This window comes from Delphinapterus leucas, chromosome 9 (genome assembly GCF_059928025.1).
Source record: "Delphinapterus leucas isolate spDelLeu-1000000601 "Yukka" chromosome 9, BTC_Dleu_Yukka2, whole genome shotgun sequence".
NCBI lineage: Eukaryota > Metazoa > Chordata > Mammalia > Artiodactyla > Monodontidae > Delphinapterus > Delphinapterus leucas.
In genome coordinates, this window is record NC_143137.1 from 29,257,927 (window position 1) to 29,284,697 (window position 26,771).

The following is a 26,771-nucleotide window of genomic DNA, read 5'->3' on the forward strand; positions in this document are numbered from 1 at the left end:
TACACAAGGCACTGTCCTATGCAGGATAACGAATAAAAAGATGAACAAAATACTCCCTGTTCTACAAGAAGTTTGTCATATAAAAGGGGAGATGAGAGTAACAGACAAAAATTATAAAAATATAACAAAGCATAATCTAGGCATCAGAGGTATATGACTAACGTGTGATGAGGCCTTAGTTAACTTGTTTACCATTTCTAGTTTGAGGGGAATTTATGGGTGAATTTATGTATTAATTTGGATTTTAACAAATGGCAGAAAGGAGGAAATTCTAGGAGACAAAAGCCTCAATAGCACTGCAAAGTAGAAAGCTTTGAACTGTGATCAGGCAAAGGTGAGTAGCTCAATCAAAGTGGTTCTCCATTCTGCCCACATATTAATATCACCTGGGAAGCTTTTAAAAAAAAAGTAATGCCCAATGTCCGGAGAAAACTATAATTCAAAAAGATACATGCACCCCTATGTTCATTGCAGCGTTGTTTACAATAGTCAAGACATAGAGACAACCTAAATGTCCATCAACAGATGAACGGATAAAGAAGATGTGGTACTTATATACAATGGAATATTACTCAGCCATAAAAAAGAATGAAATAATGCCATTTGTAGCAACATGGATGGACCTAGAGATTATCATACTAAGTGAAGTAAGTCAGAAAGAGAAAGACAAATACCATATGATACCATTTATATGTGGAATCAAGACACATATGAACTTATCTATGAAATAGAAACTGACTCACAGACATAGATAGACGAGGTTGCAGAGGGGGAGAGGAGGGATGGATTGGGAGTTTGGGATTAGCAGATGTAAACTGTTATAAATAGAATGGATAAACAACAAGGTCCTACTGGACAGCACAGGGAACTATATTCAACATCCTGGGATAAGCTATAATGGAAGAGAATATATAAATGTATAACTGAGTCACTGTGTTGTACAGCAGAAATTAACACAGCATTGTAAATCAACAATACATCAATAAAATAAAGCTTTTAAAAAGAACTCAGGTAAAATAAGAACTTTAGGCCATAAAGTTAAGAATTTAAAAAAAAAAAGTGATACCCAGATCCAATCCCTTCCCCCCAAATTCTGATATAATTTTCTGAAGTGGGGCCTGGGCATTGGCTTCTTTAATTTTTATATTCCCTGGGTAATTCAAGAGTGAGGACAAGCCTGAGAGCCATGCTACCGCAGGGATATGGAGATGTCTGACTCCATGGCTTCGAATGCTGGGGTAAGAAATGTGCGTTCTGTTTAGGAGGAAATAAGAAATCATTAAACACTTCTGCACAGCAAAGTGATGTGAGCAGAGGTGTGCTTGTGGAATATTAAACTGGCACTTGTGGCGGGGATGTATAACAGAAGGCAGAGACGAGCATCTGGGAGAGCAATAGTTACTGTGATAGCACCAAAGAGGCACAGTAACTGTGAGGAACGTGGAGTCATGGCCAAGAGAAGGCATACCTTACAGGGCTCAGGGTGCCGGATCTGTGCTGTGGCTGAAGGAGAGAGAGGACCTGATGCGAGCTTTAGAGCCTAGGAGGTGAGGGAATGCCGTACTAGTCAGAGGAACATGGCTGGCAAGACCCACAGAATGGAAGCATCATGCATTATCCATTATTTATATATGCTGAGGCCCTGGGACACACAAATCAAAACTACCAGGTACCTGGAAAATCCATGCTTTCTCAAAACTTTGCCTATAGGAGACAGATTAGGATTCGACATTATTTAGAGGTTCTATCCCAAGTGGAATATTTTTTTTGAGATATAAATGACATCTAACATTATATTAGTTTCAAGTGTACAACATAATGATTCTCTCTCTCTCTCTCTGGGTATGTGTGTGTATGTATACATATATATATATATGTTGTGAAATGATCACCACAATGAGTCTAGTTAACATCCATCACCACATATACTTATACATTTTTTTGATAAGGAGAACCTTTACAATCTGTCTTAACAACTTTCAAATAGACGATACAGTATTATAACTCTAGTTACCGTGCTATATATTACATCTCCAGAACTTTTTTTTTTTTTAACATCTTTATTGGGGTATAATTGCTTTACAATGGTGTGTTAGTTTCTGCTTTATAACAAAGTGAGTCAGTTATACATATACATATGTTCCCATATCTCTTCCCCCTTGCATCTTCCTCCCTCCCACCCTCCCTATCCCACCCCTCCAGGCGGTCACAAAGCACCGAGCTGATATCCCTGTGCTATGCGGCTGCTTCCCACTAGCTATCTACCTTACGTTTTGTAGTGTGTATATGTCCATGCCTACCCTTTGATCACCAGCCCCAGCCTCTGGCAACCACTGAGGAGTTCCCAGAGGAGATCACTGAATCTGTAGAAAGATGTCTTGAGGGAATATCAAGACAGGAGGAAAAAAAGATGGCTAGGGATCAATGTCCTGGAGAAAGCTCATATTTGGGGCAAAAACATAAAGAAGGAGGCATCAGAAAGGTGGGAGAAGCAGGCAAGGGCACTATCAAGGAAGTTAAGAGAGAAAAGGGTTTGTAAGAAAATCCTGGAGCATGTAGCGCCCCCTCAGTGCTAGGATAGGTATTTATTCCACTGATAAACACATTTCACCAAGTTTGAGAAACACTGCTAGAGTAAGATCACGGAAATTGAGAAATTATCTCAGTGAACTTACATTAAAGCCTAATTTACATTCCACCCATGCTCAAACATGCTCTTCTACCAAAAATAAGGCAATTGTAAATATGGTGGCTGGATTTTGTAACAAAAAGGAATTTCTTGGTAAATTCTGAAAGGACAATTTTGGTGGGGTGAAAATCTGATTATTGAGAGTTAATTAGAGAGAGATTAACAAGGGGAAAAAAAAAAACCAACTACTTTTCCTTAAGTCTTTGTTTCCCAAACTGTGGTTTGTACTTCCACAAAGAGACGCTGTTAAGAGGAAGCCACTTTAGCTAAAAATAAGATAGAAACCATATAAGATATCCAGAGTGAAATAGTAATTAACTGAGAAAAGTCAAGTCTAAAAAGGAAGTGATTCGGGACGTTTCAACGATATTTGTAACACTGAAAGTAGAAAGTAAAAGTGATACAAAAATTAAGAGGTGGTCTTGAAAATATGGTTAGATGCTCCTAAACTCCTACCAAATTGAGGACAAGGTCTAAAATATTTCAGGCAGCTAAATCTGATAATACACTAGCATAGTAAATGCACTGTATCTGGAGTCTCCAAACACCCTTAAATTAATCCACATACTCTGTCACTTGAAAGGTCCCATATGAAGGAGTTTGTTTTCCTTCCTAGAGTCTTTCTCCATCTAAATATAATACGAATATTTGTTTTTACAAATTAAATCTGTCACTTAGAGCACAGTTTAGTCTGTGGCAAAACCAAGCAAAAAAGTCTAAGTTCCAAACAAAGCAAAACAAACAAAAAACCCCCAGTCTCTTCAATTCTAAAGAAATATGAAAAGAACAATGATCTGTAATAAATTACTTATAAAAAAAATAAAAACTTATAAAATTTTCCATGCTGCATCTTTTTAAAAAATAAAAGCAGAAGGAAGTGCATTTAAAGAAACAGTACAAAGAAAGTATCTGCAAAGCTGCATTAAACATTTCCCAGCTATGGAAAACTCGAATACCCAATCTGGTTTCTATGAAACTTAAAAAGATCAAACAATTAGAAAGAAGCTAGGCTTGAAGGAGAAATGCTAGGGATTTCAGTAAACATCTGGTTACCATTTTCAATTGAAAGAACTAACGCACTTAAGGAAGTAGTTTAGTTTCTTTGGAGTAAAAATGAGACAGTGGCTTTTTGTTCCCTTTTGCACAGTGGAGGGTAAAGGAAACATCAGACTGGAGAGGTCACTCACAGCTCAACTTTTATAAATAAGAAAGTTTTTTTTTTCAAAAACTAAAGTAAATTGAACTCAGGTCCCTGTAGTATAAACAACTCAACCGAGTTAAGGTTAAATAAACATTCCTTGAGCTCTCCTGTGCCAGTTAAAGAACAAATTCTGTTCGGTTGTAAACACATCAGTAATTCTATGAGCAATGAGGAAAATAACAATAAATGCGAACACACAATTACCATGTGTCATAACACAAAAAAATAGAACAGTGCAGCCCTATACGTTTCTCTGATTCAATGTCTTTTCTTTTCTAGTTCGATTAACTGAAGGCACAGAAGCACTTCTGATACCGTGTAAAACCTATTACTTGCCTAATAGAAAACGTATGTCCAGTGTGTTCGAGGAGAAATACCGACAAGGCAAAACACACTGTGCCCTTTTTTTTTTTTTTTTTTTTTGCGGTACGCTGGCCTCTCACTGTTGTGGCCTCCCGCTATTGTGGCCTCTCTCGCGTTGCGGAGCACAGGCTCCGGACGCGCAGGCTCAGCGGCCATGGCCCACGGGCCCACGGGCCCAGCCGCTCCGCGGCATGTGGGATCTTCCCAGACCGGGGCACGAACCCGTGTCCCCTGCATCTGCAGGCGGACTCTCAATCACTGTGCCACCAGGGAAGCCCCACTGTGCCTTTTAAATGGGGCCTTTACTCTTTTGTCTTCCTGCTAAACAGTTGTAATGCACATTAAATTCAGGAAGGCAGCAGGAGTGCTGGTGTGGGGCTGGAGGGGAAGAGGAATGAGGTGTTCATTAGGCTCTGAAATTTTAACTGATGAGAAGAAGCATCTGTTATGAACGTGCACTGCTAGCCAAAAGGGACCGTCTCCAATTTTGCCTCCAGATACACGTTTCTCCACTCCTTTGCTTCCCCTTCCTCTCTTCTGCCCAGAGGACAGGAGGCTAAAAGCAAAGACTCAAGGAAAGGAATCCTAAAATGACAGAGGTTTAAAATCTTGTCTTGCTTTCTCTCATTCTGTGTTGTATAAATGTTAGCGCCCGTCCCAGAACCGCAGATTTGAAAAGGGCGTCGATGGTGATTTTACTCATTCTCCCGGCTGATAAAGCAGCCCCTCAGCAGCATCCCTGCTTTGCTCCCATTCCAACGAAACTTCCTACTCTTTGAAATGGGCTGTTCCATTGCTGGATGAGTCTGATTGATACAACGTTCATCCTTCAGCTGGTCCTATGCCTTCTAGGGTTACCACAAATAAATCTTGTACTCAAGCGACCCGTTAAACAGCGGGAATACAAAAATACTGGCCCAACTACTTGCAGGGCCTCCCAGAAACGGTCTTTTCAATAGGAACAATCTATTTTCCCGTTCCTGCTACAGTTCTGGTTTCTGCTGCAACTGTAGAAATATGCCCTCTTCAAGTATACATAAATAATCCTGACCCAACGATAAAATATGCTCTGCGTCAGAGTCTCTGGAACTACATATTACTTAGACTCTACCCTGGGAGCAAGTTTAAAACTTTTGGAAAACATTTATTTTCTCTTAGGCCACTATTCATTCTACGAACTATGACAATGATTTACTAAATAGTACCTCGATGCTATGAAAGAGAAAAATTTGATGGTGCCTCTTTCTTTTTCTTTAGAGAAGTACATGTTATAAAAATCCTGGGTCATATGATATGTTTTTCCAAAGCAAGGGACTGGAAGGGCATGAAAGTGAGTATTTTACACTATGCTAAGAAAAGAACCAGAAGGCGTAAGGCAGAGGACACAAACAGGACCTAAATGACATGATGGGGGTTTTGACCTTTAATGTCTACATTCACGAGCTGAAAAAGCTATATGCTTACTTTTCCGTGTCCTTTACTGGAGAGAATCTTTAGGTAACACTGTGCGTTCTATTGTTTTACGGAATATTAAAACTTCAAGGAATCAATCATCACCTCTAAGCAGATAACCTACAAATCTACATCTCCTGCCCTGACCTCCAGTCTCTGCTAAATACATCCATACGGAAACCTCAAGGCACCCGAGTCTGAGTATGTTCAGAACTAAACCCATCCGCCCTCCCTAGAAAACCAATAGGCTGAGGAACACCGCTAAACGTGGCAGAGGAATCTTGAAAACCAAAGAGGGGAACAAATGGACACAAGCATTAAAAACCTCAACAGTATAGAACTGTTTTATGTGTAAAGTATTAGCTCTATCTACTACTGAATTTCTGGTTGCATTATTTTTGTTATAAGAGATTTGAGCATGAAAAGAATACCAGTGTTCCTATAAAGCTACATAAAAATGAAATGTTGATGAATTAAATTTTAATGTGAAAGTCTGAACTACATAGGTAGTTAACTATTTAAGGGGCTCAGCTGTTGGTGTACTATTTTATCCTCATTTATTCATGTATCCAATAAATATTTATCGCATGCCCCTATGTGGAGGGCTTCGTTTTATGTGATGAGCTGAGCAGACAGGGCTCCTGACCTCAAGGAGTTTACAGATTTTTTAGAAGTTTAGCTGTTTTTTCCTAATGGAATGATCCAAGAGACTGTGTGTTGGAATTTCAGGAGGGTTTACAACACAGATCTGTCAATGAAAACATGTTAAATTGGGAGGGAGACTTGGAAAGGATAGGACCTGATAGGGAGACCTATCAAGTTCATTTAATGCAAAATATCTAGTAGCAGCACCCTTCTGCTACTGATAGAACCCACTTTAAACGTACCTCTCCACAAAGGAATATTCACAATCTCCTTTCTGTATCTAGTTCCTGACAGCAGTAGCAATATTACCTCCCATATTTAGAGTGCCTACCACGTGGCATTCTCAGAACCATCTCAAAACAATCCACTACAGAAGAGAAAACTAGGGCTTTGAGAGGCTAACTTGCCCAGGGTAGTGTAACCATTAAAGGTAACACTAGGGAGTCCAACCCAGGTTCAGTCTTAACTCCACAGCTTATTCCCTTTAATTACCACAGTCTACTAGCTCCCCAAGAAAGCAATTATCGCGGTTAAGCTCTTCTTACTTAATTTAAATCTCAACTTCCTTATGGCTTCTTTTTGAATACATATATATTTTGTAATACATTTTCCATTACAAAAGTTAAGGTTGGTCTATAAGAGATGTTTCTTTTCCATATAAACTGCAGAAACAGCTTCTGGCAAGTAGCCATTATAAATAAACCTTCAAAATTAGACTAGATTTCAAATGATACATGGATGTGTTGGACATTTTTAAGAGTGCAGGTGAATGCAAACAAAACTATGGGAGGAGAGAAACTATAAAATTATAAACAAGGAAGGAAATAGGCTTTTTCTTCTTTAATATATTTTCCACAACATTAAGTAGTGATCTGTATCTCTCGCTCTGTTAACTATATCTTTTAATAGTGCATCCCAAGAACACAGTTGGGTAAATGACAGTGTCCTTCTTAGTGGGGGGAAAGCTGTAGCAATATTATTTAAAACACGATCTCCAAACACAATATATCAAATGTAGTATCAATACAAATATCGATAAATACTATTTATCACAGTATTAACCCTTGCCCTTCCTAGAAATGCTTTCACTATACCATGCTATCATGTTACACTCTCAGCTCGCATTGGAAGGTTGCTTTGTGAACCAAGATATGACATCCACTTCGTCTGCAATACAAATGTTGCTCTGACCCTTGACCCGTTACATAATGTCATCAACTTAATAATCCCTTTGAAAAAGTTGTTTTAAATGTACTACTTGGGCATGTCGAAGATCAGCGGAAGGAATTACAGAGCTCCCTCCTTCCTGAGAGCGAAACCTCTATTCTTTCCCTTGTTGCTCTGGGTACTTGGCAGCTCAAGCCAAAATTAAGCCGAAATTATGGTAGCTAAGAGGAATATCCAGTTTGAGCCCTAATTTTATATTTCCATTTTAGTAATCTTATTATTATATGTTTGACTATAAGCCATCAAATCCTTTTTGAATGAGGTTTGATGTAAGTTAAAACCTAACCTACCTCAGTCCTAGAGTTTAACCATCAGCTTGGTCTGAAATCAGATGACATAGAATTAGTCTAGGTCCATGGGTCAGCAAATGTTTTCTGTAAAGGGCCCAATAATAAATATTTTAGGCCTTAAGAGCCATACAGTCTCTGTTGCAACTACTCAACTCTGCTGTTGTAGAAAAAAGGCCAAAGACAGTATAAAAACTAATGCGTGGCTGTGTTCCAATCAAACTTTGTTTACAGAAACAGGCGTTGGGCCAGACTTGGCCAGTGGGCCATGGTTTGCCAACCCCTGGCAAGAAAATTTCTATGGTCTTTCACTTTCTGTACTTCTTCAAAAACCATTCCATGTAAAACCCCCAAGTTACAAAAACAAGAGCAATTTGAAACCGTAAGAGTGACTCCAATTCTGTAGCTTTGATAGCAGTTGGCATTTGTTTTTCACGTTGACTATATAATACACTTAATGTAACAGTGCAGGATGTACTCAGGAGTGGACAGAAAATTGCTAAATATGCTCTACTCTTCAAGTATACATAAATAATTCTGATCTAATGATAAAGTCCGTTGAATCAGAGTCTCCTGAGTCACACCCTTCTTGGATGTTGCCATGGGAATAGGTTAAGAACTTTTTTGGAAAACACCTACTCTTTTAGGCCACTATACTGTTCCACTTACTAAAGCACTGATTTACTAAATACTATCTAGATACTAGGAAAGGGAAGAATTGGTTGGTCCTTCCAATCTTTTCCTTTAGAGAATTACACGTTCTTACAAATGCAGGGACGTAAGATATATTTTTCCAAAGAAGGGTATTGAAGGACCATAAATGTATATGTTTTACATTCTGCTAAGTTTTGTAGGCATAAATCTGTAAAGACAATTGTCCTCTTACTGTTCTCAAAATCAGCTTAAAGTCAAAATGCTGGTACATAACTATACCAATAAATTTTAAGTAGTTCAATGGCATTGTAGCAAGCAGACTTTTGTATCGTTTTATTCCCAAAATTAACTTTAAACATTGCTATTCTTTGAACCAAGAGTATATCCCTTAGGACAATGCTCCCCAAACTAGGTTACATGTCAGAATTACCTGTGTCTGTTTTTAACATATAAATTTCTGGGTCCCACTACCAGACTACTGAATGAGAAAAATATCGATGGGGCTTTACTTTGTTTCTTCCCAGAACTCTGATGCGTGTGGACAAAGTGATTAAATTCTCACTACACACTCTTGTGAAGTAAAAATTCATTACTGCGTTTAGCAGATAAGAGAGCTAGGACTCAGAGAACTGAACTTGCTTAAGGTCAAGTATACACAGCCTTAGAGTCGTTCCGGTTAGAACCACCAATTTCTGTTATATCATAGAATGGAATTAACCGGGGAAAAACATAATGCCCATATTTGAATTTACAACCCAAGACTGGTTACTTTTCCTTTCAATAAATGTTTACTAAATTAGTGGGAAAATTAAATACAATATGAAGCCCAAATGTGACTCTGCAAGAACAGATTATACTTAATCGTAGGACGTTGCCTGCCTGAACTAGCACCCTTTAATTTTTTCTAATTTTTATCCATTTCTGGCCTTAAATGGTAAAAAAAAAAAAAAAAAAAAGTGGCCCCATGCCGGAAAAAGGCCACCTGTGCTTCAAAGGATGGCACAAAAAAGAGATCAGAAGAAATGGTGGGGGTCAAGTCAAAAGAGGATTGGAAAGCAGGTGGAATAAGTGAGTAGAATAGGGAAAACGCATTTTATATTTATTTTCCTAGGACTAAAAATGTATTTTATAAATGTGTCAAATCTGCACCTGAGTACTTTGTGGGAGTGCCTATTTTGTTTTTCATGTAATATTTTCAAACTTCAGGTTAGCAAACAGCAATGGTGAAAAGAAAGAGAGGTGGGGTAGGTCTCCAGATCATTCTGAATTGCTTCCACTTTCCCCAAGCTGCTCAACATGGAGAGATGAAGTTTAAGTGTACCAATATAGCATCCCACTCGCTGCTGCTGTACACATAGTAAAATAAGCATGGGGTGGCTATTTGGAACTAAAGAAACAAAATTTTTACAAGAATCAAATCTCTAGAAAATATTTTTGACAGTAAGGGCTTCAGTTCAAACATAATTTGTAGATTAAATGTGTGGCCATGGAAAATAAGCTGCAATAAAAAAGTGGCTTTTTTTTCTGTAGGTTAGATAATCAGGGACATGTTAGATGACGGTCATAGGACTTTTTTTATCTCAGGTATTCAATGCACATGCTCTCACAGTGAAAACTACAAAATCAAATGAAGAACCAAAAACCAATTTCCCATACGTGTGAAACTGCTACCCTTTCTTGAGGCTGATCCAGGAAAAATATCTTACTATACAAAGTAAAAGAATACCCAGAAAGAGGCATGGATATTTTCAAAGCTGAGGAAATGTGGGGAAAGGGAGCCAAATCAGTATTTGCACTGATAAATTCTGGTGACACCATCTAGTTATCTCGTGCTACGGGCCCAGCAGCTCCCTTTGCTGCCAGATTCTATTGCCTTCAGGCTCTCTTTGCACTTTCTTGGTATTTGGAAGCTGCAAAGTCATCCTCCTTTTTCTTGTAAAACTGACTCAAGGACATCAAGGGAGAGAAGAGCCATATTCCTTGTTTTGCAACTGGAGAAAACTGAAAACTGGAATTGAAGTTGAAATGCACAGATAATCCAAGTTGTGCCTATACACAGTCAGTAGCAGCACGAAGGAGACAGAAGAACATGGGAATTTCAGACAATAGTGTTGTGTTATCAGGGCCGATGCTCTGCAGGATTCCAGGAGCACAGCTCATGTGGCACAAAGGCGGTGGTTATACAGTCAAGCACCTGGTTCAGCGATGGGCTAAAATAATTTACGGGATGAGAGGAAGACTAAATGTTTTACATCTTTCCTTAATACCAACAACAGCTATTCTGATCAGTGGTTTTCTGACAATATCATTTACGGATGTTCCAGAACTTTAGATTGGTCCTTCTTAATAGAACCAACCCCAGCGAGGTTTGTAAACTTGGTTTCCAGCTGCTTTGATATTCCAGAGCATTCAACTTCCCTTTTGTTTTTCTTATGTGTTTCCAAAAGCTCTAGATTTCCATACTTCTCCTGGGGGCGGGGACCAGCAAATGGCATTCCTGAAGACCTGTGCTAATGACCTCTGCACATTTTTAAGAACTTTCTTTTCATCAAAGTGGATCTCTTGGGGCTTTCTTCCCTGGGAGCTTTGTTAGCTAAGCAGCTTATAACTTTACCGCCAACATGGTAAAAGGTCGTGAAGAGTAATCATGGCTAAATGTCCCCCAGCCTCTTCCACTGACCAGCATAAACCAGCACTTTAAAGAGCAAGGGGGAACCTAACTGAAGAGCAAGTGCTACCGGGAAGTCAAGATGGCTGAAAGTGAAATGACAAATGAAAATTATTGTGGCACCGGGATCTGACTTTTTCTCCCAAAGGAAACCATCACGGAGATCAGCAGTGGATTCAAATTGCTTTTCCTCCCCTCCCTTTTGATAAAAAGGAAAACGGATACACTGTGTTGTCGTAAAGAGGAAAATCTGATTGGCTCATGGAGAACGAGTGCTATACATCCTGGTAGCTCTAATAATGATAGGTTAGTACAGGATAAGGGGCCAAAAGAGGGAGTGGGCAACACGGAGGTGAAGAGGGCAAGCACAGAAGTGAGAGCTGGAACACAGGAGTTCAAATCCTGCCTTTCCATCACCCCAGGTTTAAGATACAAGGTGAGTCACTGCACCTCTCCAAGCCTGTTTCCTCTTCTGGAATTGGGGAAGGAATGAATATTTCTTAATCTTAGGGCACTCAGGGGCCTTCAGTGAGGATTAAATGAGGCCATGAATACAGGATACAACATGTCACATGGTTAGTTACTCAAGAAATGTCAGCTGTTACTGTTATTGCCCTTTTTGACCCTCATCACCTACTCAACTTTTTCTTCAAATAACTTGTTTAAAAACTTGTCTCCTATTTTTCACTTCAAATGACAGAAATAAAAAGTGCTTGACTAGTAATGGCGTGTGAGATAAATATCTATACTTCTTTTGCATTTAGAACCAATCTGTGAATCACATTTAAGCTGGCTTCTCGAAACAATTTCCAGCACATTCTACTTGCAGTCAGATGAAGTGGCAATTTTCTTAAAATATTGAGCAGTTTGGTGCTGGGCAGAACATGTATTTGTACTCATAAACATAAACATGTTTTATGTAGCATTTAAAGATGAACTATGCAGCTCCAAAATGCTATAAAAATATAAACAAAATAATTTCAGGAATAAAGAAATGTAGCTAAAAGAAAATGGAGAGGAAGCAGAAAAGGCGCCAAGTTTTCTATGATGCAAGCAAGTTGATCATGGGTAAAACTTGGTTCTTGTGAATTTTTTTAGAGGAAGAGAGTAGCACATTTCAGGAAGTATTTAAATTAGAAGACAAGCAACTTTGGTAATTAATTAATTACTTTGGTAATTAATTCTGACTCTGACCTTTATCTAGTAGCCCCAGCCCAGGGTCGGCACTGAACCTTTCTTCAGTGATGACAACCGCATAGTGATGCCGAGTGAGAATGCGCTGGTGGAGCTGAAGCTCCCTTTTGCTGGAGGAAGGAGGCCTGTAGAGAACGGCCTTTCTGCCATGGCTGCCGAAGTGGATCTCAATTGACTCTTCGATCTACAGAAAGAAAGAAGGCATAAAAATTCAAGGAGAAAAAGGAGCACGTTTCCCTTGAAGGAGATCGTTAATGCAAATCGGGGGCCGTTCAGAAAGTTGTCTTTTAAGTTTTTCTCTGTAAAGGAATGACAGATCCTCTGAAAGGCTGACCAGGACAAAGCCAACCTCATCTGCGAGAACTAAAGGTGAACTGTATTTTTCTCATTATTCCAGAAGGATGAAAATTTCAGGCCATTAAAATACAGAGTTCCTGGAGGAATACCGTGGCATGGAAATACTGAGCTCAACTCTGGCTGAAAAATAGAAATTAATAGCAAAGCTTTTCATCTGCATTGTGCTTTTCTGTAGTAGTTCCAACTGCCTTATCTTTTAACAGTTCTTTTAGGTAAACACATTAGAGGAAATAGACTCAGGGAGGATGGATTTTGCACCAGAAGGACAGGGGAGTGCAGCTGAGAAGCAATCCCAGAGCTCTCTGGAGACGCACAATGCTGCTGCTTCTCTCCATCAGGACGCAGCAAAATTTGAATGCATCTCAATGAGGCAGGATGGAACTTCATGTGAGAAGGGGAGGGTATCACTTAAGTATCATAATTTTAGGTTCTTCCTTCAGTGGTTTATTGCTCCTCCAAAGAAATATTCTTCTTTCTCACGCTGATGTTTGAAATACCGTTAACAAGAGGGAAGTTTTGGGACTTCCCTGGTGGCACAGTGTTTAAGAATCTGCCTGCCAATACAGGGGACACGGGTTCGAGCCCTGGTCCGGGAAGATCACACATGCCGCGGAGCAACTAAGCCCACAAGCCACAACTACTAAGCCCACGCGCCTAGAGCCCGTGCTCCACAACAAGAGAAGCCACCGCAATGAGAAGCACGCGCACCACGACGAAGAGTGGCCCTCACTCGCTGCAACTAGAGAAGGCCCGCATGCAGCGACAAAGACCCAACGCAGCCAAAAATAAATAAATAAATTTATTAAAAAAAAAAAAGAGGGAAGTTTTGAATTGGCAAGTAGAAAGAATACTGACATTGAAATTCATTATACGGTTTAATGGCGGATACTATGTGTTTTCCTGAAAATCTGTGACTAAACCTTGATAAAGTAGACATTTTTTACCACTGGAAGGAGTGATGAAAGTGGATGGGGGTTAGAGGAAAAAAAAAAATGGGAGAGGCCAAAGAAGAGGAGACAAAGGGGTTGGAGGAGGCCGATGAGGGGGAAGAGGTAAAAAATGAAATTGGGAAGCCACATTACTTTTAGTGGCAGCTCTGAATCAAACTGTCCATTTCAGTGATCTAAGACACATTTTGTACCCTGTCTTTTCACTCCTTAAATTTCTTCATTATTTCCCATTACTGACCGAAACAATTCCACATCTTTATCAAGGAATGTAGGTCATTTGAACTTAGACCCCATCTTCCTTCTCTGGTCATGTTGTACTCTTAGTCATTTCCATTCGTGATCCCATTCTGCTCCTTCATACAGACTCCACTGTGCCTTCAACCAACAATTCCTTCCTCTCCATTCTTCTGTTTAGCAAACTCCAAATCAAACAGTACCTCTTTGGAAATTTTTCATTGAAATACATCCTCCCATCAGCATTTATGAAATTGTGTCTCTCCCTGATGTGAGTTCCTTAATGGGCAGCCTGCATTGTCCCTGTGTCTCTAGTACACATCGTACATGCTTAATAAATGAAGATATCTAGTAAATGAATGGACCGTAATGCTCTATCAAGATCTGATCTTTGAATATACATATGGAAAGAAGAAACAGCTTTAGCTTGTAAACCCTTTGAGGGCAGGAACCATATCCTATTTTCATTGCATACAAATGATGACTATCTGAAAATTCAGAGACAAAGCATGGTGTAGTGCAGAAGGACACAAACTCTGCAGCCAGGCTGCTGGCTTCGAATCCCCTGGTTCCACCGGCACTAATCATGTGACCTTGGACAGTACCTTCTTCCTAAGGCTGCTGTGAGGATTAAGGACTTAATATTTGTAAAGTGCTTAGAACTGTGCCTGGCATAAAGGAAGTCCTATATATGTGTTTTTAAAATAATCATATGTCAAAAAGAGCAGAGAGTCAGGAACACTGTTTCTGTATCTGAGCTTTGCCTGACACATGCTAACATAGGCTCTTAATACGTGTGTGATGAATACAAAGGAAAGAAAGAGAACACCAGCTATCACACCTTCTGTGCATGGTACTTTGGGAAAACATGACCAGATATTTTCCCTTGTTAAAGGACATTGCATTTTATTGATAACGAAACTATTTAAACTCAAGAATTTAATTGCAAACTGGGACATAACTCCCCAGCAAATGTTGTAATTGTTCGTAGTGATAAACAATTAAGAAGGAGTATTTGAAACCAACTACTGGTTGAGCCTTTGGACTCAGGAATTAGAGGGAGACAGTAGCCCATAGGAGGCCAAAATAAACAAACATGCATCTAGGTGAAAGGGGAAGACGGATGCTTCCAAATATATCAGTGTCACTCAAGCGAAACACAGTGTCCAGATTTCCCTTCTCACATTATTTTCTTTCACAATCACAGGATGCCCCTCTCGATTACAGCTGGCTCGGGTACAGCGGTGATTTCACATGAGGACAGTGTATTTTCAAACTTTAAGTTCTTATTATTTTGAAAGATATAATCCCTCTTTCCCACCCCCATCCCCCAAACCATGATCAGTTTAAGTAAGAGCAGCATAGTTCTTACCGGCCTATCTTATGGAGAGCATATTTTATTTTATTTTATTTTTATTTATTTATTTTTTTTGCGGTACGCAGGCCTCTCACTGTTGTGGCCTCTCCCCAGCACAGGCTCTGGACGCGCAGGCTCAACAGCCATGGCTCACGGGCCCAGCCGCTCCGCGGCATGTGGGATCTTCCCGGCTCGGGGCACGAACCCGTGTCCCCTGCGTCGGCAGGCGGACTCTCAACCACTGTGCCACCAGGGAAGCCCAGAGAGCATATTTTAAATAAAGTGTTAATTACTGGCCATATTTTATCACAACCTTTATAACACACTGGAATTTTAACTCATGTCTCAGACTACAGAGAATAAATAGGAAATGAGTTTGTCTGTCAAATTATGTTGTCTTATCCTGCCAAATTATGTTGTATTATACAAACTGCCCCTGTCATAATATTTATAACACCCTGTATCAGCAGAATGGCCCAATACCAAGGGGCAAGAACGGTTTTACCTGGTGCAACAACAGGGGCATGCACTGTGGATGTGAAATACAGTTATGTCAACCGCACCAGCAAATGCGGGATTATCAAATGCCCGGAGCAGCACTTTTGGAAAGGAGAGCTCCTGATGACTCCTACAAGTTTGAGGGTATATTTTTAGTGGAAGAATACATTTAACCTGGCTATCACTACAACAACTGAACTTAAGACTTGCGGGTCTGCTGCGGAGAATTTAGCAAAGAATGTGTGTTACTGGATGTTGACACTCTGAACCCCGAGTCACTTCCCTTCTCTCCCTTCTTCCTGAGAGATCTGCAGAATAGCCCCTCAGAAATCACTTTGCTGGACTACACGAAAGTTGCTTTATAACCGAACACATTATTTTTGTTGGAAGGACTTCAAAATCTGAAGCCTCTATGCCGCCTTAGGATAGAGTGTCGTAATAAACTAGTTGGAGGGTTAGATGCAGCCATGTAAGGAATCAAAAATCTAGATTTGGATTCTGGCTCTGCCACTCGTGTGCTTCATCCAATGGGGAGAGTGATGTAATCTCCCCACATCAGAGTTTTCTCAGACGTATAGTTGAAGTAGCGAATCCTACTTCATGAGATTGTATGGTGAAATTAAATCAGTTTTCTATTTGAAAGTGTCCAACACAGCATCCCACCAATAAACGATGTCAAATATATACAAGTAAAATTGAATAAAAATCTATATCATATTGTAACTGCTTTTATATTAGGAATTCTGTAAGTTTTTCAATTAATATAGTTTGGTCTCTATCATAAAAAGCCTTTCTACAGTAAACTATATGTTTCTATATACCCTGATACATATTTTTCTCTGTCTGGTTTATCATCTTTTAAGGCAAAAATATGATTTCTTTATTATGTTTATTGTCTGTTTCCCCACACCATAAAAGAAGGTAAATGAAAGCATATACTTTTGTCTGTTTTGTTCACTTTTGTTTCCCCAGCCTTAGTCCTTGGCACATATGGGCACATAATAAATATTCTTTGAATGAATGAATACAAACATCTTTTTTTGCAATATGTAAAAGTCTTTTTTATAAATACTACCATGGAAGATTGAGATAGAAAGTGGTGAAAATTTGTATTAAGAAATTTGTTTCAAATGTAAAATTGATAGCTAGCGGGAAGCAGCCACATAGCACAGGGAGATAAGCTCAGTGCTCTGCGACCACCTAGAGGGGTGGGATAGGGAGGGTGGGAGGGAGACACAAGAGGGAAGAGATATGTGTATATATGTATATGTATGGCTGATTCACTTTGTTATAAAGCAGAAACTAACACAACATTGTAGAGCAATTATACTCCAATAAAGATGTTAAAAAAATAAAAATAAAGCAATTTGTTTCAGTAGAATAGTGGCAAGAATGACAAAAATAGAGTCAAATACTTGAGCAAAGTAATGAATTTACAGTAAAAAAAAATCCAATAAAGAGCTATATTATAAAGGCACTATATTTCTCAGTTACTATTAACAAGTCTTTACCAAGACTTACCACAAAAGCAAGAAATACAGCTCTTGAAAATATAGTAGAGATGAGAAATAAAACTTGTTTTTTTTCCATACGACAGAAAGATTTTTTTCTGGATTTATTAAAGTAGCCACGTATTTATGACACTTTCTGATGCTCAAATACAAATCACATAGTAGACCTCGTATGTGTGTCATATACAACTAAAAGTCAAGTTGCCATGCTGTCTAGATTTTTGGCATTTTAGAAATATTATAGAGTCTATCATAGTGAATTACGTTTTAATTTTTCCACTACGAGAATAGAGAATTTTTTTCCGTTGGCAAGATGTACACTTATTTTAGAGAATTCAAGGAATAAAATGGATGGAGTTTTCCAGGATGCATATCCTATACATTTTCTACTTAAACACTATTTATAATTGTAGGACAGTTTAGGAACTGCAGGTTCCCTGGATATGCAAACAGAGCCTCGGAGAATGTTCCCTACTTAAATGAACATATAATGACCCACGGCCTCCATCTCACAGCTGACTCAGCTGAACCTTGAGCCCATCATGGAACGATCACACATTTCTCAGAACTACTCCATGACAACTGAGCACCCTCTGAATGTACCCCCAAACTGTACTTTGGGGCTATCCCCACACCCAACATCCAATGTAAGGCAAATTTACCCATCTGTGGCTCTATGTAAGTTCTAAACAAAAGCAATAAAGTTTCAATATTAAAGAGCATCCACAATGTAGCTTTGATGAAATAGCTATTGCCAAACCTCATCTTCACCTATTCCTCAATCTAATTTTCCCTTTGACACTCTTCACAATTTATAGTTACAGATTGCTTGTATACTGTCTGCCCTTCCTACAAGTCTGTATGTTTCATGAGGGCCTAGACTTGTCTGCTTTGGTCATTGTTGTACACACAGCCTACTGCCAGGTTCTAAATAAGAGTGAATGGGAGGATGAATGAGCAAATGAATAAACGCTAAATGCAAACTATGAGTTCATTACTTGCAAATATATGCATGCCCTTTCATTATTTTACTCACTGTCAGGTAAAAAAATCCACTAGAAAGTCTCCGTGGAGGCTTCGACATCCGCATCTCAAGTCATAAGATATCCATGGCCTCTCCATCCCTAATGACTCTCTCCTCCACTTCACTTCAACCACCCACTCCAATGGCCAAACCTTGCTTGATCTTTGTGGTCTCCCAAACAGTCCCATCTCTGAAATTATAAAATGCGATACTCCATTCTCTGATCACATTCATTTATTTCCAGATCTTCTCATTTATTCCTAATATATCAGTTCTTCAACCACTGGTCTTTCCCCCTAATGCCAACTTTCTGCTAGCCTCCTTTCACCTTCCTTCTCTGCATCTCAGATTCCAGGATCCAATACTCCCTACCCGGTACATTAAATTCCCTTGCTCCACTGTACGTGCATCACAGTCATATGGCAAAACCTCAAGCATGGACGAGCTGGAGACACAGCATTAAATAAGACAGGCAAGTCTCTGCCCTCACAGAAGTGACAGCCCATCAAGGAAAGCAGACATAAACATCTAGTTATAATAAATGATGACATGCCAGGTAAACCGGGAGGAAGAGGATGCTGTGAAAACTCTGATCTGAGAGCGCCGAGGAAGATCTCTGCAACCCGCCTGACCTGCCCCTAGGCTGGGGTGCTGAGATCTGCTGAAGAAAAGGGCTCAGTTGGACAGATCCTGGTTGGCAAAGCCAATGCAGTCCTCACACTCCCCAGACCATCCAACTATGCTTCCTGGGTCAATTCTCTCTCACATTCTCCAAAGTGACAAACTTTCCCACTCTCCAGCTACCTCCTTATTTCTACAGATAACAGCCTCCTCCTGACAGAGGAAAGTAGCCATCTTAGAAGGAGACACACTGAGTTACACTACGTCTGTTTTGGCAAACCTATAGCCTATCAGCACAACCAGCATTTCCTCTTTTCTTCTGATTTCCAGAGAAGAAACCTGTCCACTTCTTATCGATGGTCAATCACTCTGCTTATTCTCCAGACTCCAGACTCCCCCTCCCTCCATGGGACGGGACCTGCACCAGTGGGAGGGAGCTGTGAAGGAGGAAAGGTTTCCAACACACTAGGAAGCCCCTTCGCGGGCGGAGACTGCGGGTGGCGGAGAGGGAAAGCTTCGGAACCGCAGAGGAGAGCACAGCAACGGGTGCGGAGGGCAAAGCGGAGAGATTCCCGCAAAGAGGATCAGGGCTGACCGGCACTCACCAGCCTGAGAGGCTTGTCTGCTCACCTGCCAGGGCGGGCGGGTCTGGGAGTTGAGGCTCAGGCTTCGGTCGGAGCACCGGGAGAGGACTGGCGGCGTGAACACAGCCTGCAGGGGGTTAGTGCGCCACGGCTGAACGGAAGGGAGTCCGGGGAAAAGTCTGGACCTGCCGAAGAGGCAAGAGACTTTTTCTTCCCTCTTTGTTTCCTGGTGCGCGAGGAGACGGGATTAAGAGCGCTGCTTAAAGGAGCTCCAGAGACGGGCGCGAGCCGCGGCTAAAAGCGTGGGCCCCAGAGACGGGCATGAGACGCTAAGGCTGCTGCTGCCGCCACCAAGAAGCCTGTGTGCAAGCACAGGTCACTATCCACACCCCGCTTCCGGGGAGCCTGTGCAGCCCGCCACTTCCAGGGTCCCGGGATCCGGGATCCGCGGACAACTTCCCCGGGAGAACGACGGCGCGCCTCAGGCTGGTGCAACGTCACGCAGGCCTCTGCCGCCGCAGGCACGCCCCGCACTACGTGCCCCTCCCTCCCCCCCGGCCTGAGTGAGCCAGAGCTCCCAAATCAGCGGCTCCTTTAACCCTGTCCTGTCTGAGCGAAGAACAGATGCGCCCTCCAGCGACCTACACGAAGAGGCTGGGCCAAATCCAAAGCTGAGCCCCTGGGAGCTGTGAGAACAAAGAAGAGAAAGGGAAACACCTCCCAGCAGCCTCAGAAGCAGCGGATTAAAGCTACACAATCAACTTGATGTACCCTGCATCTGTGGAATACCTGAATAGACAACGTATCATCCCAAATTGAGGAGGTGGACTTTGAGAGCAAGATTTATGATTTTTTCCTCTTTTTGTGAGTGTGTATGTGTATGCTTCTGTGTGAGATTTTGTCTGTATAGCTTTGCTTCCACCATTTGTCCTAGGGTTCTATCCGTTCTTTTTTTTTTTAATTTTTTTCTTTTTTTCCTTAATAATTATTTTTTTATTTTAATAACTTTATTATATTTTATCTTATTTTATTTTACTTTATCTACTTTCTTTCTTTTTTTCCTTCCTTCCCTGCTCCCTCCCTCCCTCCTTTCTTTCTTTCTTCCTCTACTAATTCTTTCTTTCTACTTTTTCTCCCTTTTATTCTGAGCTGTGTGGATGAAAGGCTCGTGGTGCTTCAGCCAGGAGTCAGTGCTGTGCCTCTGAGGTGAGAGAGCCAACTTCAGGACACTGGTCCACAAGAGACCTCCCAGCTCCACATAATAACAAATGGCAAAAATCTTCCAGAGATCTCCATCTCAACACCAGCACCCAGCTTCACTCAACGACCAGCAAGCTACAGTGCTGGACACCCTATGCCAAACAACTAGCAAGACAGGAACACAACCCCACCCATTAGCAGAGAGGCTGCCTAAAATCATAAAAAAGGTCACAGACACCCCCAAACACACCACCGGATGCAGTCCTGCACACCAGAAAGACAAGATCCAGCCTCATCCACCACAACACAGGCAATAGTCCCCTCCACCAGGAAGCCTACACAACCCACTGAACCAACCTTAGCCACTGGGGACAGACACCAAAAACAATGGGAACTACGAACCTGCAGACTGCAAAAAGGAGACTCCAAACACAGTAAGATAAGCAAAATGAGAAGACAGAAAAACACACAGCAGATGAAGGAGCAAGATAAACACCCACCAGACCTAACAAATGAAGAGGAAATAGGCAGTCTACCTGAAAAAGAATTCAGAATAATGATAGTAAAGATGATCCAAAATCTTGGAAATAGAAGACAAAATGCAAGAAACATTTAACAAGGACCTAGAAGAACTAAAGATGAAACAAGCAACGATGAACAGCACAATAAATGAAATTAAAAATCCTTGAGATGGGATCAATAGCAGAATAACTGAGGCAGAAGAACGGATAAGTGACCTGGAAGATAAAGTAGTGGAAATAACTACTGCAGAGCAGAATAAAGAAAAAAGAATGAAAAGAACTGAGGACAGTCTCAGAGACGTCTGGGACAACATTAAACGCACCAACATTCGAATTATAGGTATTCCAGAAGAAGAAGAGAAAAAGAAAGGGACTGAGAAAATATTTGAAGAGATTATAGTTGAAAATTTCCCTAATATGGGAAAGGAAATAGTTAATCAAGTCCAGAAAGCACAGAGAGTCCCATACAGCATAAATCCAAGCAGAAATACGCAAAGACACATATTAATCAAACTGTCAAAAATTAAATACAATGAAAACATATTAAAAGCAGCAAGGGAAAAACAACAAATAACACACAAGGGAATCCCCATAAGGTTAAAAGCTGATCTTTCAGCAGAAACTCTGCAAGCCAGAAGGGACTGGCAGGACATATTTAAAGTGATGAAGGAGAAAAACCTGCAACCAAGGTTACTCTACCCAACAAGGATCTCATTCAGATTTGATGGAGAACTTAAAACCTTTACAGACAAGCAAAAGCTGAGAGAGTTCAGCATCAAAAAGCCAACTTTACAACAACTGCTAAAGGAACTTCTCTAGGCAAGAAACACAAGAGAAGGAAAAGACAAACAATAACGAACCCAAAACAATATAGAAAATGGGAATAGGAACATAAATACTGATAATTACCTTAAATGTAAATGGAGTAAATGCTCCCACCAAAAGACACAGATTGGCTGAATGGATACAAAAACAAGACCCATATATTTGGTGTCGACAAGAGACCTAGTTCAGACCCAGAGACACATACAGACTGAAAGTAAGGGGATGGAAAATGATATTTCATGCAAATGTAAAGCAAAAGAAAGCTGGAGTAGCAATTCTCATATCAGACAAAATAGACTTTAAAATAAAGACTATTAGAAGAGACAAAGAAGGACACTACATAATGATCAAGGGATCGATCCAGAAGAAGATATAACAATTGTAAATATTTATGTACCCAACATAGGAGCACCTCAATACATAAGGCAAATACTAACAGCCATAAAAGGGGAAATCGACAGTAACACATTCATAGTAAGGGACTTTAACACCCCACTTTCACCAATGGACAGATCATCCAAAATGAAAATAAATAAGGAAACACAAACTTTAAATGATACATTAAACAAGATGGACTTAATTGATATTTATAGGACATTCCAACCAAAAACATCAGAATATACATTTTTCTCAAGTGCTCATGGAACATTCTCCAGGATAGATCATATCTTGGGTCACAAATCAAATCTTGGTAAATTTAAGAAAATTGAAATTGTATCAAGTATCTTTCCAACCACAACGCTATGAGACTAGATATCAATTACAGGAAAAGATCAGGAAAAAATACAAACACTTGGAGGCTAAATAACGAAGTGATCACTGAAGAAATCAAAGAGGAAATTTAAAAATACCTAGAAACAAATGACAATGGAGACATGATGACCCAAAATCTATGGGATGCAGCAAAAGCAGTTCTAAGAGGGAAGTTTATAGCAATACAATCCTACCTTAAGAAACAGGAAACATCTCGAGTAAACAACCTAGCCTTGCACCTAAAGCAATTAGAGAAAGAAGAACAAAAAAATCCCCAAAGTTAGCAGAAGGAAAGAAATCATAAAAATCAGATCAGAAATAAATGAAAAAGAAATGAAGGAAACAATAGCAAAGATCAATAAAACTAAAAGCTGGTTCTTTGAGAAGATAAACAAAATTGATAAACCATTAGACAGACTCATCAAGAAAAAAAGGGAGAAGACTCAAATCAATAGAATTAGAAATGAAAAAGAGGAAGTAACAACTGACACTGCAGAAACACAAAAGATCATAGGACATTACTACAAGCAACTCTATGCCAATAAAATGGACAACCTGGAAGAAATGGACAAATTCTTAGAAATGCACAACCTGCCAAGGTTGAATCAGGAAGAAATAGAAAATATGAACAGACCAATCACAAGCACTGAAATTGAAACTGATTAAAAATCTTCCAACATACAAAAGACCAGGACAAGATGGCTTCACAGGCGAATTCTATCAAACATTTAGAGAAGAGCTAACACCTATCCTTCTCAAACTCTTCCAAAATATAGCAGAGGGAGGGACACTCCCAAACTCATTCTACAAAGCCACCATCACCTTGATACCAAAACCAGACAAGAATGTCACAAAGAAAGAAAACTACAGGCCAATATCACTGATGAACATAGATGAAAAAATCCTCAACAAAATACTAGCAAACAGAATCCAACAGCACGTTGAAAGGATCATACACCATGATCAAGTGGGGTTTATTCCAGGAATGCAAGGATTCTTCAATATGCGCAAATCAATCAACGGAATACACCATATTAACAAATTGAAGGAGAAAAACCATGTGATCATCTCGATAGATGCAGAGAAAGCTTTTGACAAAATTCAACACTCATTTATGATAAAAACCCTGCAGAAAGTAGGCATAGAGGGAACTTTCCTCAACATAATAAAGGCCATATATGACAAACCCACGGCCAACATCGTCCTCAATGGTGAAAAACTGAAAGCATTTCCACTAAGATCAGGAACAAGACAAGGTTGCCCACTCTCACCACTCTTATTCAACATAGTTTTGGAAGTTTTAGCTACAGCAATCAGAGAGGAAAAGGAAATAAAAGGAATCCAAATCGGAAAAGAAGAAGTAAAGCTGTCACTGTTTGCAGATGACATGATACTATACATAGAGATTCCTAAGGATGCTACCAGAAAACTACTAGAGCTAATCAATGAATTTGGTAAGGTAGCAGGATACAAAATTAATGCATAGAAATCTCTGGCATTCCTATACACTAATGATGAAAAATCTGAAAGTGAAATCAAGAAAACACTCCCATTTACCATTGCAACAAAAAGAATAAAATATCTAGGAATAAACCTACCTAAGGAAAGACCTGTATGCAGAAAATTATAAGACAGTGATGACAGAAATTAAAGATGATAAAAATAGATGGAGAGATATACCATGTTCTTGGATTGGAAGAATCAACAGTGTGAAAATGACTCTACTACCCAAAGCAATCTACAGATTCAATGCAATCCCTATCAAACTACCACTGGTATTTTTCACAGAACTAGAACAAAAAATATCACAATTTGTATGGAAACACAAAAGACCCCGAATAGCCAAAGCAAACTTGAGAACAAAAAAACGGAGCTGGAGGAATCAGGCTCCCTGACTTCAGACTATACTACAAAGCTACAGTAATCAAGACAGTATGGTACTGACACAAAAACAGAAATATAGATCAATGGAACAGGATAGAAAGCCCAGAGATAAACCCACGCACATATGGTCACCTTAACTTTGATAAAGGAGGCAGGAATGTACAGTGGAGAAAGGACAGCCTCTTCAATAAGTGGTGCTGGGAAAACTGGACAGGTACATGTAAAAGTATGATATTAGATCACTCCCTAATACCATACACAAAAATAAGCTCAAAATGGATTGAAGACCTAAATGTAAGGCCAGAAACTATCAAACTCTTAGAGGAAAACATAGGCAGAACACTCTATGACATAAATCACAGCAAGATCCTTTTTGACGCACCTCCTACAGAAATGGACATAAAAACAAAAATAAACAAATGGGACCTAATGAAACTTCAAAGCTTTTGCACAGCAAAGGAAACCATAAACAAGACCAAAAGACAACCCTCAGAATGGGAGAAAATATTTGCAAATGAAGCAACTGACAAAGGATTAATCTCCAAAATTTATAAGCAGCTCATGCAGCTCAATAACAAGAAAACAAACAACCCAATCCAAAAATGGGCAGAAGACCTAAATAGACATTTCTCCAAAGAAGATATACAGACTGCCAACAAACACGTGAAAGAATGCTCAACATCATTAATCATTAGAGAAATGCAAATCAAAACTACAATGAGATATCATCTCACACCAGTCAGAATGGCCATCATCAAAAAATCTAGAAACAATAAATGCTGGAGAGGATGTGGAGAAAAGGGAACCCTCTTACACTGTTGGTGGGAGTGTAAATTGATACAGCCACTGTGGAGAACAGTATGGAGGTTCCTTAAAAAACTACAAATAGAACTACCATATGACCCAGCAATCCCACTACTGGGCATATACCCTGAGAAAACCATAATTCAAAAAGAGTCATGTACCAAAATGTTCATTGCAGCTCTATTTATAATAGCCCAGAGATGGAAACAAACCTAAGTGTCCATCATCAGATGAATGGATAAAGAAGATGTGGCACATATATACAATGGAATATTACTCAGCCATAAAAAGAAACGAAATTGAGCTATTTGTAATGAGGTGGATAGACCTAGAGTCTGTCATACAGAGTGAAGTAAGTCAGAAAGAGAAAGACCGTATGCTAACACATATATATGGAATTTAAGGGAAAAAATGTCATGAAAAACCTAGGGGTAAGACAGGAATAAAGACACAGACCTACTAGAGAACGGACTTGAGGGTATGGGGAGGGGGAACGGTAAGCTGTGACAAAGCGAGAGAGAGGCATGGACATATATACACTACCAAATGTAAGGTAGATAGCTAGTGAGAAGCAGCCGCATAGCACAGGGAGATTAGATCGGTGCTTTGTGACTGCCTGGAGGGGTGGGATAGGGAGGGTGGGAGGGAGGGAGATGCAAGAGGGAAGAGATATGGGAACATATGTATATGTATAATTGATTCACTTTGTTATAAAGCGGAAACTAACACACCATTTTAAAGCAATTATACTCCAATAAAGATGTACAAAAAATATATATATATATATATTTGAACGCTTTCTATGTGTCAGGCATGGTTCTAGTCTCTGAGAAATACAATAGTGAAGAACCTGGATAAAGTTCTAGCTCTCACTGAGCTTACTTTTTAGTGGGAGGAGCAATAGACAATTAATGGTATCATGAAAGATAAGTTCCTACAGATATAAGATATCTGGTCAGGGCAAAGTGTCAAAGATGACCCAGAGGGCTTCCCTGGTGGCACAGTGGTTGAGGGTCCGCCTGCCGATGCAGGGGACACGGGTTCGTGCCCCGGTCCGGGAAGATCACATGCCGCAGAGCAGCTGGGCCCGTGAGCCATGGCCGCTGAGCCTGTGCGTCCGGAGCCTGTGCTCTGCAATGGGAGAGGCACAACAGTGAGAGGCCCATGTACCGCAAAAAAAAAAAAAAAGAAAAAAAAAATGATCCAGATGGTCATGTTGCTGTTGCTTGCATGTGTTATGAATGTTTTGTATGAAAGACAATGAGAGA

The 26,771-nt window shown here is 40.0% G+C and overlaps 1 protein-coding gene across 1 annotated transcript in view; it reads right to left on the minus strand.

Annotated features, from left to right (window-relative positions):
- The window catches only part of CPED1 (cadherin like and PC-esterase domain containing 1), a 307,617-nt gene that overhangs the window by 252,876 nt on the left and 27,970 nt on the right, over positions 1 to 26,771 (minus strand). Inside the window, exon 3 of the mRNA XM_022582431.2 lies at positions 12,381 to 12,564. Within this exon, the coding sequence (XP_022438139.1) occupies positions 12,381 to 12,564 (184 nt within the window). The remainder of the gene's footprint in view (positions 1 to 12,380; positions 12,565 to 26,771) is intronic.